This window comes from Notamacropus eugenii, chromosome 1, assembly GCF_028372415.1.
Source record: "Notamacropus eugenii isolate mMacEug1 chromosome 1, mMacEug1.pri_v2, whole genome shotgun sequence".
Lineage (NCBI taxonomy): Eukaryota > Metazoa > Chordata > Mammalia > Diprotodontia > Macropodidae > Notamacropus > Notamacropus eugenii.
Genome location: NC_092872.1, coordinates 523,161,158 through 523,172,964, shown reverse-complemented (window position 1 = coordinate 523,172,964; position 11,807 = coordinate 523,161,158). Strand labels below are relative to the sequence as shown.

General features: G+C 43.1%; 1 protein-coding gene across 1 annotated transcript; it reads left to right on the top strand.

The window, feature by feature from the left end:
* The first annotated feature begins 2,298 nt into the window (after positions 1–2,298).
* PURB (purine rich element binding protein B) lies at positions 2,299–11,104 on the top strand. Its single transcript, XM_072633780.1, has one exon. The coding sequence runs from the start codon at positions 2,360–2,362 to the stop codon at positions 3,314–3,316; it is 957 nt and encodes a 318-aa protein (XP_072489881.1). The 5' UTR covers positions 2,299–2,359; the 3' UTR covers positions 3,317–11,104.
* The last annotated feature ends 703 nt before the right edge of the window (positions 11,105–11,807 follow it).

The window sequence follows — 11,807 nt, the reverse complement described above, 5'->3', positions numbered from 1 at the left end:
GTCACAAGATGGAGTCAGTGCAGTTCACTCAAGTCCCACAATTAACCACTTGCTGTCCTAATCCCCTCAATTTCCTCACTGATGTTCCATACTGGTCTTTTGTGGAGGGCATTCCCTCCTGCCCCATACACCAAGAAGGAGTGAAAAGATCTGGCAGACCCTTCTATCAGCTCTACTGCAGCTAGGGGACCTTAAAGGTCATAGAATTTAGGGCTGGAGGGGACCTTTGAGGTCATCAAGTCTAGCCCCCTCATTTAAAGGTGAGAGAACTAAAGGGTTAAGGGACTTGTTAGAATTTGAATCAGATCTTCCTGACACTAAACTCAGCACTCAATTCATAACACCAAATGACTTAAACTTTCTCAGTTTCTCCATTTGAAAAATGGAATAAAAACATGTGCTTTACCTACCTCATAGGGTTGTTATGAGGATTAAATGACATAACATATGTGAAAGCACTAAACAAATATAAAATATACCACATAAGGTGTTATGTCCACCTATATTCTCCCAGATTCCAGATAAAACTGGATAGAAAAGGAAAACTTCTAATTGCCTCAGTAGGTCCCTAACACAGGGGTCCACATCCTTTTTTTGTTTCAGGAATGCTTTGGCAGTCAGAGGAGGCCTATGGAACCCTTTGCAGGATATTTTCAAAAGCATAAAATATAAAGAATTACAAAATAAACCAATTATATTGAAATGGTTTAAAAAAACTTTTTAAAGTTCACAAACTCCAGGTTAAGAACTATTGCATGAGTATGAATTTTATGGTGGGTTATTTCATTAATCAAACTTGTCTTTCAAAATTGCTTTCATTTAGTGTATTCTGGTTCTGCCCTCTTCACTCTGTATCAGGATGCACAAATCTTCCCATATTTTAAGGGTATACCTGCGAAACAAGTTTGGGATGGTGAGGTGGGCTTAGAGTTCAATAGAGAGAATGAGTTCACAGGCTCATACGTATAGTGTTAAAAAGAGACCTTAGAGATCATCTAATCCAACCGTTTATGTTTACAGATGAAGAAACTGAAGCCCAGGGAAGAAAATGACTGGCACAAAGTCACAGAGGTTGGAGCTAGAGGCTGGCGTAAGCGAGACTTGAATGTTGTTCCAGGGCTCCAGATGCAGAGCTGCTTCCTAGCTGGATCACTGCTAGCTGGTGTACCGGAGGAGAGGGCAGGGGCAGCACTCAGGAAGACTTCGAGTTCAAATCTGACTCACATACTGGCTGTGGGACACTGGACAAGTTGTTTAACCCCTCTGGCTGCCTGTTTCTTCATCCCAGGGTTGCTGTGAGCATGAAATAAGGTAATATTGGGGCAAAGGGTTTTGCCAAGTGCAAAGAACTACATGAGCGCTAGCCAGCTGGGTATGGGGATCATCTGCACGGAGACGACAGCCCAATCCGCGGGCGCTGAGATCCGGAAAGCCTGCCCCGAGGGCTTGGCCCCGGCGGAGCCCGAATGAAGCCACAAGGCCACAAGGCAGGGGCCGCACCGGCCCTCGGAGCCACGGACACCTCGGAAAGCCTAAGTCCTGCCCAACCTCACGCAGGTACCGGGAGGGGGACGGACACCGCCCCCCCAGCGCACCCCGGCCCTCCTCGGCAGGATCGGCTCGGGGGTGCCCGCCGTCGGCCGCAGGTCCCAGGGCCCTTCCTTCGGCGGCCGAGGCTCGGCGGCGGGGCCCGGAGTCTCAGCCCGCAGCGCTCCTGGGCCACCCCGCCCCTCCGCCCCTCCTCCTCGCTCCCTGGCCCCACACTGCAGTCCTCGCTTTTTTTTCCCCGCTCTTGTCCTCAGCTGAACCCGAGGACCACCTCCCCCCGCCCCCCTCTCTGGGTAGCGCGCTCTCGAGGAGTGACGTCATCCCGCGGCGTCAGACGGGCTCGACGTGGAGCGCAACAGGTCTCGGCGTTTCCCTGTCGCGAGGGCGGTGGCGTGTGTTCGTGGGCCAGTCTTAGTACGAGGAAGCCGAGAAGGGCGGGGTGGAGAAGAGGAGGGAAGGAAAGGGAATTTCGGACGCGCGCACTCGGGGGCGCGCTCCGGCTCGTCCTCGCGCCGGAAACAGCCGCTTGGCTGCGGAAGTCGGGGCGGGTTAGGGAGGCGGGGAGGGGGAGGGGGGTAAAGATGGGGGGGGGGCGGCGGCGGTTCGCGATGAAGAGCGGGAGCGCGTGAGCGAGCGGGGGAGGGGGGGTGGGAGGGAGGCTGGGGGGGGGACCGGAGCGCGAGCCGCAGGGGCGGAGGGAGGGGGGCGCGAGCGAGCGCGGCGGGCGGCGGCGGTGGCGGCGGCGGCGGCGGCGCGAGAGCAGTGGGGCCCGGCAGCGGCGGCGGCTGAGACGGCGGCGGAGGGAGAGAAGATGGCGGATGGCGACAGCGGCAGCGAGCGAGGGGGCAGCGGGAGCGGCAGCGGCGGGGGCGGCGGGGGTGGCGGCGGCTTCCAGCCCCTGTCCCGCGGGGGCGGCGAGCAGGAGACCCAGGAGCTGGCCTCGAAGCGGCTGGACATCCAGAACAAGCGCTTCTACTTGGACGTGAAGCAGAACGCCAAGGGCCGCTTCCTGAAGATCGCCGAGGTGGGAGCGGGCGGCTCCAAGAGCCGCCTCACGCTCTCCATGGCCGTGGCCGCCGAGTTCCGAGACTACCTGGGCGACTTCATCGAGCACTACGCGCAGCTGGGGCCCAGCAGCCCCGAGCAAATCGCGGCGGCGGCGGCGGCGGCGGGGGCGGAGGACGGCGGCGGGCCCCGGCGGGCGCTCAAGAGCGAGTTCCTAGTGCGGGAGAACCGCAAATACTACCTGGACCTCAAGGAAAACCAGCGCGGCCGCTTCCTGCGCATCCGCCAGACCATCAACCGCGGGCCCGGCGCAGGCGGCGGCTTCGGCGGCGGAGGCGGGCCGGGGCCCGGGGGAGGCCTGCCGAGCGGCCAGACCATCGCGCTGCCCGCGCAGGGCCTCATCGAGTTCCGAGACGCGCTCGCCAAGCTCATTGACGACTACGGCGGCGACGACGATGAGCTGGGCGGCGGCCCGGGCTACGGGGAGCTGCCCGAGGGCACGTCCATCACGGTGGACTCCAAGCGCTTCTTCTTCGACGTGGGCTGCAACAAGTACGGCGTGTTCCTGCGGGTGAGCGAGGTGAAGCCGTCCTACCGCAACGCCATCACCGTGCCCTTCAAGGCGTGGGGCAAGTTCGGGGGCGCCTTCTGCCGCTATGCCGACGAGATGAAGGAGATCCAGGAGAGGCAGCGAGACAAGCTGTATGAGCGCCGGGGCGGCGCCGGGGACGAGTCCGAGGGCGAGGATGTGGACGACGACTGAAGCTGGGGCAGTCTCCCCCGCCCCGGCATCCCTACCCCGCTCCGAACCGTAAGCCCCCTCCCAGAAATCCCCCCCTCCCCACTGGAATGCTCCCCTTCCCACTCACCCCGTGGCCGGGCCTGGGAAGGGGGAGGCCCCTAGAGAAACAAACCAACCAGAAAATAACAAGCAATGCTAATTAAAGAAGTAACCACCAGGAAACTTGCGGACAACTAGAAAAGAGCGGCAAGTTCAAAGGAGATGACACTGACCTGAGGTGAGGAGAAAGTGCCTCTTCACTTGAGAGAAATAACCTAAACACCGGGTCCCCACCTTCGCCCACCTAAACTATCCGAACCTCGTCCCAGATTACATCCTCAGTCGCCTTTGACCTGGAGATACAAACGTTTGTATTGCCCAGAGCACCCACCGAAGGATATTTGATTTTGAGTTGTGTTTGTTCTTGGACTGCTTAAATTGGTTCTATAAATCTTCCCATTGGCCTCTTTGGTTCAATGTTGAATTCTTTCATCTTCTTTGAAACCAGCATCTTGGTATCTAAATCTTTGCTAAGTCCATGAAGATAAGGGAGAGAGGCTGTTGCAAGTTACCCATTTCCAAAGGTGCAGGTCCATAAAGGGAAATACAAATTTAAAAATACATACTAATCATGGACTCACTGGGCAGAAATGAAAATTCAAAAGCTCTTGGGGGAATATGGAAACAAATTTGGATTTTAAAATAAGGTTTTGGAGGGAACCTGGACCAATGTCTATTGTCTTTTTCTTTGCAGAATTTCCTTCCTCCCCCCCATGCAAACTGATGGAGATATCAGTGTTTGAACTGGAATCCATTTCTAAAATAGTTTTAAAGTTGGCAAGGTTTCTGAAGATTTTAATGGACATTTTTGTATTGGGGTGGGGGGTTGCATAAGAAATCAGGCATAAAGCACAAGGAAAACTGTTTGAGTGGATTGGTTGCTACTCACTAAAGTTCTTCCCCTTCTCTCCAAATATGGAGGTTATTATAAAGAAATGGCTTAGGTATGAAGAAATGAGAGCCAGCTCTCTTATGGCTCCAAAAAGCATAAGCCTGTGAATAGTAGATAATTCAGCAATTCCATCCAATGGCTGACTGGATTTTTAACCATACCTTGCATGATATCAGCAAAAAGAAACACGTGGCTACATGCCTGAGCTTTGAAAGAATGACTGACATCCGTACAAAAGTTGGAAATTAACAAAACTGAAGCCTCCATTTACCTTCAGTTTAATCTGTGGACTTGCTCAAATGATAACATCCTCAGGTCCAGAATTTCCAGCATCAGTTATTCTTTTACAAGAATTTTTAAAGGAGAACTTGATCCATTTTTATCAGTACCTCACAATCAAAGTTGGCACATGATGGATGGATGATTCAGAGCAGCAGGCCCTATGGAAGCTGAAATCCATCACTAAAAGGAGCTAAAGTGAAAATGAAATAAGCTGACTATACCCTGGAAGCTTTTTTATACCATCTTGAAATTTCAACATAAACTGGCTTCTGCCGGTTCATCTTAGCTGTCTTTCAAGAATAAAAGTTGGGGTTTTCAAGGATCACCTCTTCTATATTTTAAATGGATTCTCTCTATAAATGCTTTTTAACTAATCAAGTCAATCCTACCCCCTTCAAAAAAAGGTATTTCTAGAAATGTTAATGTATCCTAGGTAACTTTGAACTGAATGGGATCTAAACTGTTCATTCCAAAGTTTTCAGGTATTACTTGTGCAAACACCTTCTCACACAGGAGGCAGGTAACCCCACCTCCACAATTTTCTTAGTATTTTTTAACTGCATGCCTGCCCTTTATTTGAGCTGCCTTTTTAATTTATTGCATACCCTTTTTATTACCTTGTTTTGGTATTACTCAATCTATACTATCTTTTTGTTTTGTATTTATTGGAAAATAAGGAATATACAAAAGTCATTCTTATACATTTGTGGCTGAGTGGGAGGGAGAAGCTATTTTACATAAAAATTTGGCTGTTTATAGAAATCAGAGTATCCAGAATATTGATAATTAGAAGGTTAGAAGTACAAGAGCCACAAACATGTACTTAAGCCCTTTTAAAACATTCTCTTCTCCCATCATCCACAACAGACTTTTTAAACAGATTTTTTAAAAAACAGTTTTTGTTTTTTAATTTTTCTCCGTTGCAAAGAATGTTTCCTAAAGTGTATGGGAGCAATAGTATTTTTTGATGTTTTAATTACATCCGTATTCTTGTACTGTATTTTGTACTATAAGGCAGCTGTTTTCAATAATGTCCTGCTGTATTTACCTTTGTATTTTGTTTGAGTGTGTTCAGTTCTTTGCTGCGGAGAACAAGTCCCAAAATAATGTTTCAATAGGACAGCTTTAGGGTTGCAGAAAACTGCTTTAAATAATTTCAAAAATTTGAGGCAGCAATGAAAATTAAGGTTGCAGCCAGTAGTGTATATTGCTGTAACTTTTTCATTTTAAAACCATATACAATTCCTGTATAGACCAACTTGTTTCTTGCTTCAGTGTGATCGTGTTGCTCAGCTGCTGTGAGCCAATTCGATTTTGCAAAGGTGCAGTACCTCTCCTTTTCAAGGGGTTGTTTTTGTGTTTGTTTTTTTTTTGGCTGAATTGCAGTAACTAGCCTTGCCATTCTACTCTGTAGAATTGACAGGGTCTTCACAATCCTTTACCCGTGGCTATTAAGCTAAAATTAGCTGCATAGGAAGTATGTGGAAGTGGACAGAGGCATATATAGAGTGTATGCCAAGGACACTACCATATACGGCATCAGCTTTGGTAACCAGAGAAATTAATTTTCTCTTAGTCATTAGACCATATAACAGTGATGTATCGTGCAAAAAATCTTTAGTAATCAATTTGAGAATCCTCCAAAAATAGGAGCAAAGAATGCATAAGCTATGTGTTGGAAGAAGTAATTTATATTAAAACTCTGACCCGCCTGGATAAGACTAGTTAAATGTCACCATGGTGGGTTTATAAGTCTTAACCAATCTTGAGGATTTGATTTTCCCCAAAGGGGGTGGTTCATGGCCTTTCTTCCTACTGCAGGAAGATTGGAATCCATTCTAACAACAGAAGGGTATGGGTTAATTGTCCACTGATCGTCATTCCTGTCCCCAGGGACAATAGAAATCTACAGAATATAGGTACTATACTTTTGAACAATTTCTGCTATTAGATGTGATTGTATTTAACTGAGAAAGTGCTTCAAAAGATCATTCATAAATATTAACTTATTGAAGTGTATGGTCTTTGTTAAATCTAGTTGGAAAGAAAACAGCATTGTACAAACTACAGTGTGGGAAACAAACCTGGTTGTTTTGTTGTTTTTTTTACCATTGCTGTGAGCAGTGATATTTTTTCATGAATATCTCAGTATTCACACACTTAGAATAACCAGTCCTATTCAATAAATCCTATAGCTTAGTTTTCAAATGATTGATGAAAGGTTTGTTCCTCATACTATTGTTTTCTCAGCTTGTTTTCATTTTGGAATTCCTACAGCTTAAAAGAATTAGAAACAAAATATTACCAAAAAAACAGGAATCTGTAAATATGTCCTTATATTCTTGATTTCTATTGTCCTTATTCATCATTCAGCCAATGGAATGACAATTCCAGTCAGCAAACTTGTCAGTGCATCTGCTGTACAAAAAAAGTAAGTCTGTATGGCACCAAAAAAAAAAAAACAAAACCAAACCAAAAAACCAGACACCCTGTGTAAATATTTGAGGCATGTAGGTGGCATAAATGACTGTAGCTGTACTATACACATAGCTACTTGTCAATTCAATTTTTATAGTTAATACAGAATGATTCTGAGGATCTGTGGATTCAAGCAGTCTTTAAAACCTCCTGCTTTGTTTGTTACCTTTGGATCACTTTGCAGCAAATTACAGGTCTTTTAAGAGATTCCGGGCTTCAGTTTCCTTCCAGAAAACCAAACTACAAACATTTATCCTGTTTTTTTATTTGAAAATGTGCAGGGTAATGGGCAAAAAAGGCTGGTTACAATAATGCCCTCATATTGAGTGGTCTGTTAATGACTGCACACTTCAGGCATTGTAATAGCTGAAGATGACTTGTTAAATGTGACTTTTCCCCAATGTTACAAAGATGTAGAATGATCTACACAAGGTATTAAAAAAGTGACTTAATTTCCACCTATCTTGCTCTTCAGAGAGTGTCAGTTAATAAATTTGGGGGGAAGCTTGAGTGTATGTATAGCTCATGCACATAAGTATTCTTAAGTAAGTTTTGTTTTTATTTTTAACCAGATTATGGTACTTTATCAAATGCACAACTAATCTCTCAGTAGATATTCATTTGAAAATAGTGTGGCCTTGATCAGTGAGAAGGGGGAAAGACTTGTTTTTTTTTTTGCCTATGTAAAAATGACTCATTTGCTGGGAGTCATAATTCTCTATCTAATATTTTTGTGGTAGGTCTCCTTTTGATCAGGAAAAAAAATAAAATGTTTTTGTGTTCATTTAGGTATTAATTAATTCAATTGTCTGTTGTGTTTAGAGACTATCAGAGTTGTTCTGATGAATATCAAAGTGACTGCTTTGATGTCCAATCTCAGGTTTTAAAACATAGTGGTGTAAAATCCCAGTGGTTACTGGCAAAACACTTTTATTTTAGAATACCTTAAAGCTCACATATATCGGGCCTGTTCAGACGCAGAGCCTCCATCTTATTGCTCTTTTTCCACTTTCTATTGGAGTCTGATACTTCCATGGCTTGAAAGTATCAAGAAACTTTCACATTGTATATTTCCATTTTAACCCTTGTATATTTTCTCAAAGGCAAAAAGCACTTTTCGTCACGTAAATACATAGATTATTTAATGTGGACCGTGGCTTCTCAGGCTCCCCTAATTCTGCTTATTGAGATGACTGTTCTGACTTTATGTAAGTGGAAATCTTTGCTAATGTTTAGAAAGTTTGTATTGGTCCTGAAAGCATCTGCTAGCTTCCAATGAATGCGGTAATAACCAATACTGTGTTCACAACTTAATAAGTTACTTTCCCTTGAGCCTTAAGGTAACTCTTTTTTTGCTGTCAATAGCAGCATTAAAGTTGTTGCTCTGTAGAAGATGAGACTATCAGTTGTCAGGGTTAATTTTTAGAGTACTGTAAGTCAATTAGCTGTCTTCCTGATAAGTTAATGCTTCCATCAAATAGTTGTGGAATTGTTTGGCTTTTATTTTTAGGGGGATGGGGTGAAGCACACTTAACTTAAAGCCTGACTAAAGAGGAAAAATTTGTTTTGGGTTTGGGGTTTTTAGCCCCAGATAGGTAAAAATACCAAATTATAACTGCTTTATACTTTGACCAAGAAAAACCAAAAGATCTAAAATCCTAGCACCCAAAAGTTGGACTCCTGAATGTTCTTGGGATCATCTAAAAACTTGTGTTTTGGGGTGTGGTGTTCTTTGCTAAATTGTAGTTAATTAACACCCACCTTCCTTAATCTTTGGCACCAGACTTAATTTTATTACTTAGAGGTTTAATGACTCAGCTTCCACAAAATGAAGTCGGATTCCCAAAACTCAAAATTAAGGTTGCAACATGAAGAATTTTACACTTAACATAATTCCCAGATAATTGTCAGTGCCCCTTGTCTAAAAGCCTATACTATTGTAGATTTCAGAAAGAAACGGTAAGGAACAAAGGCAAGAGGCCTGTATTTATAGTCATCTTTATTCACAATCTATGTAACTTTAAACCAAAAATAGCGTAGCCATTTATTTAAAATTATATTGCCCTTTAAAAAAAAATTCCGTAATTCAACCAACTCAATTATTCAGGACCTTATTTTCCTGTTGGCAGACTATGCCACTAGCCCTTTACTTCTCTCTTCTAGCCTTTTGGTTATTTGACTGCTTCATTAGTGCCTCCACCAGAGGGTGAATGGAGGAAGGAAAAGGAGGGGAAACTTAAATCTGTTCATTTCATACTATTAGTGATTCTAGTAGGGCTGGTGAAAGTATGGGGAAGCTTTTAGATGAAACAAGGTTTTTGCATAATCAGTTTTATTTTTCCTGTTATTCCTGACATCTGTTGACATAGAAAGTTCATTTTGTCTTTTAAGTGGAATCTCACCCAGATGTTACCATTTAGTAGCAGAAAGTGGAAGTAGAGAGACATGTTCAATACAAAATTCTGTAGCCTTTTAAAAAAGGATTCTAAAATTTTTTTCTCCAGGCTTTGCCACATCCCTTTCGCTAAACAGATAGCTAATTCTTCAAAGAAAATTAAGTACAGCCTTTATTTCTCACAGCATTACCATTAGAATTTCTAAGGAAAAAAGGGAGGGGGGAGACAGGTTTAATGTATTTCTTCCCTTTCTTTCATTAGTGCGGCTTGGGTGGAACCTACTACCCTAAAGAATTTTGGAGGAAATTTATATGAACACGTTTGTGTTGTAGGACATGGGGGGGAGGGGGTTAATATTTACCTTAAAGGTCATAAAGCATCCATCTCTCTCCTACCTACTTATCACCCTCTTCTGATAAAAGTTCCCTTTGAAGTAAGTATTGCTCTCCCTGAACCTGGAATCTGTTCTATCCTTGAAAAGCTAAATAGAATTCTTGAGTCAAAGCAGGGTGTAAATCTTGTCACTTGCTCTGAATGTTATGTTAGCAATAGAATGTGAGTTATTTTGCAATGGAATGGCTAGCATTTTAATAGTAACATTTAGTGTTAATGCTTTTTAAGGTGTTCTCTTACTGTCCTTTCTGGGCAAAAATGTAGAAATGACTTTTTCATGGTTATTTAAGAAAATCTATTCTGAGTAATTCCCAGATAGCATATTTTCCCAATCTAGTAAAACTGCCAACCACATCTGCCAGTGGCTAATGTACTACAAGCTTCCTCCCCTAGAATAGCTTCTTAACTCTAACCCTAGGGTTGTTGCTCTGCCAACACAGAATCTGCAGAAGTAATCTGAATGAGCTAAATCCAAATTAAAAGTTCGTTGGAGCAGGAGACAGCTTCTTGATCAGGATGTACTTGTATGTTAAATGGGCAGCAACTAAAAGGAATATGATTTTATAATTTAAATGTCTTCGATCCATATGTAAATATCCACATGCTTGTGCATTGTAAACAGGTGTGTATTCATATGTATGAAATTACAGAACTGGTTTCTGCTTCATGAGAAACACAATACCTTTAATTTTATAAGATTTCCCCCACAACTTTATAATTGTATATAGAACACTAAACTTGTAGTGATAGGATCAATTCGGGAATATCTGCTGAGAGACCAAAAAGTTCATTTTTTTAAGTACCTTGGTTAAAGAATAAAGATTATTCCTCTTATTTAGAAAAAAAAAAAAAGAAATGCACTTTAACAAGCAAACACAGCTGCATGGTTCAGTTCAAACATACATCGTGCAGCACCTATTCAAAATCTCCCTGAAAACAATTCAAAAGCAGAGTCAGAGCTAGCTGGCTGTAGGTCTTGCTGCCTAAGAGAGTGAAGCTCAGACTCTTATCCTTTGTGAGGCGAGCAGAGCTGCTTTTAAAGAGCAATGTGAATACAGCCAGGAGCTACAGACAGGTCTGTAAAAGGGCAGGTCCTGGATTTACCACTAGCTAACTAGCAAAACGAACCAGAAAAAAACAAAGTTTAAAAAATTCATGCTAGTGAGCACTCCTTACAATAGCAGATTTTTGCAAATGGAGTTTTACAAGTCTATATTTAAAAAATTGTATGTTTGTAACAAATAAAGTATGCGGAAAAGTGAATGACAATTTTGTGCTGATTGTCTTTGTGATTTGAGGAAAGTACACTGGGATAGGCCAGATACCTGTTTGTCCTTCATTCTCCAAAAGGACCAAGACATCAAGAAGGTGATGTCATGGATAGCAAGTGAATTTTTAAGTGAGATAGGGCTGTGCAAAGTCACCAGCCTCACTTTCCACAGCCATCTGGGTCCAGTGGCAATATATAGATCAGGACAACTGGAGATGGTCTCAGGTGCCATTATCTTACTTTTAGACTGGTATTGTTGGAAGTGGGTGAGTGTGGGACTTGATAGAAGATATAATCCAGATTGGAACTGTCTACCCCACTCTGCCCCTTTATGATAGATAATCTTTTGGTGTGGTCTTTTTGTTTGCTATAAAACCCATGAAAGTTTAGAAAGCAGAGATGGAAAATTCAAATTTAGGCCTACATCCCAGTCATTCAGGAATAACAGGCTATTTAATGTTTCCCAAGTTTTAGTTCTTGCCAAGATTCTCATTTTTTATCATCTAAACTCATTTGATTCTTATCCTTTCACATTTTTTTTTATTTTTGGTACATTTCTGAATCCCTACTCCACTAGCCTTTGAGTTATCCTCTTGTAAATTTTTTTTTAAAGGAAGGAAGTAGTTAAGTAAAACCAGCTGGCATGATAGTATATGTAATACTTCATCCCCATAGTGCACTTCTGTAATTTAAAGAGGTGAA

Bases quoted from the DNA above. Each gene is read 5' to 3' on its own strand.
- PURB (XM_072633780.1), top strand. From the start codon at position 2,360: ATGGCGGATGGCGACAGCGGCAGCGAGCGAGGGGGCAGCGGGAGCGGC.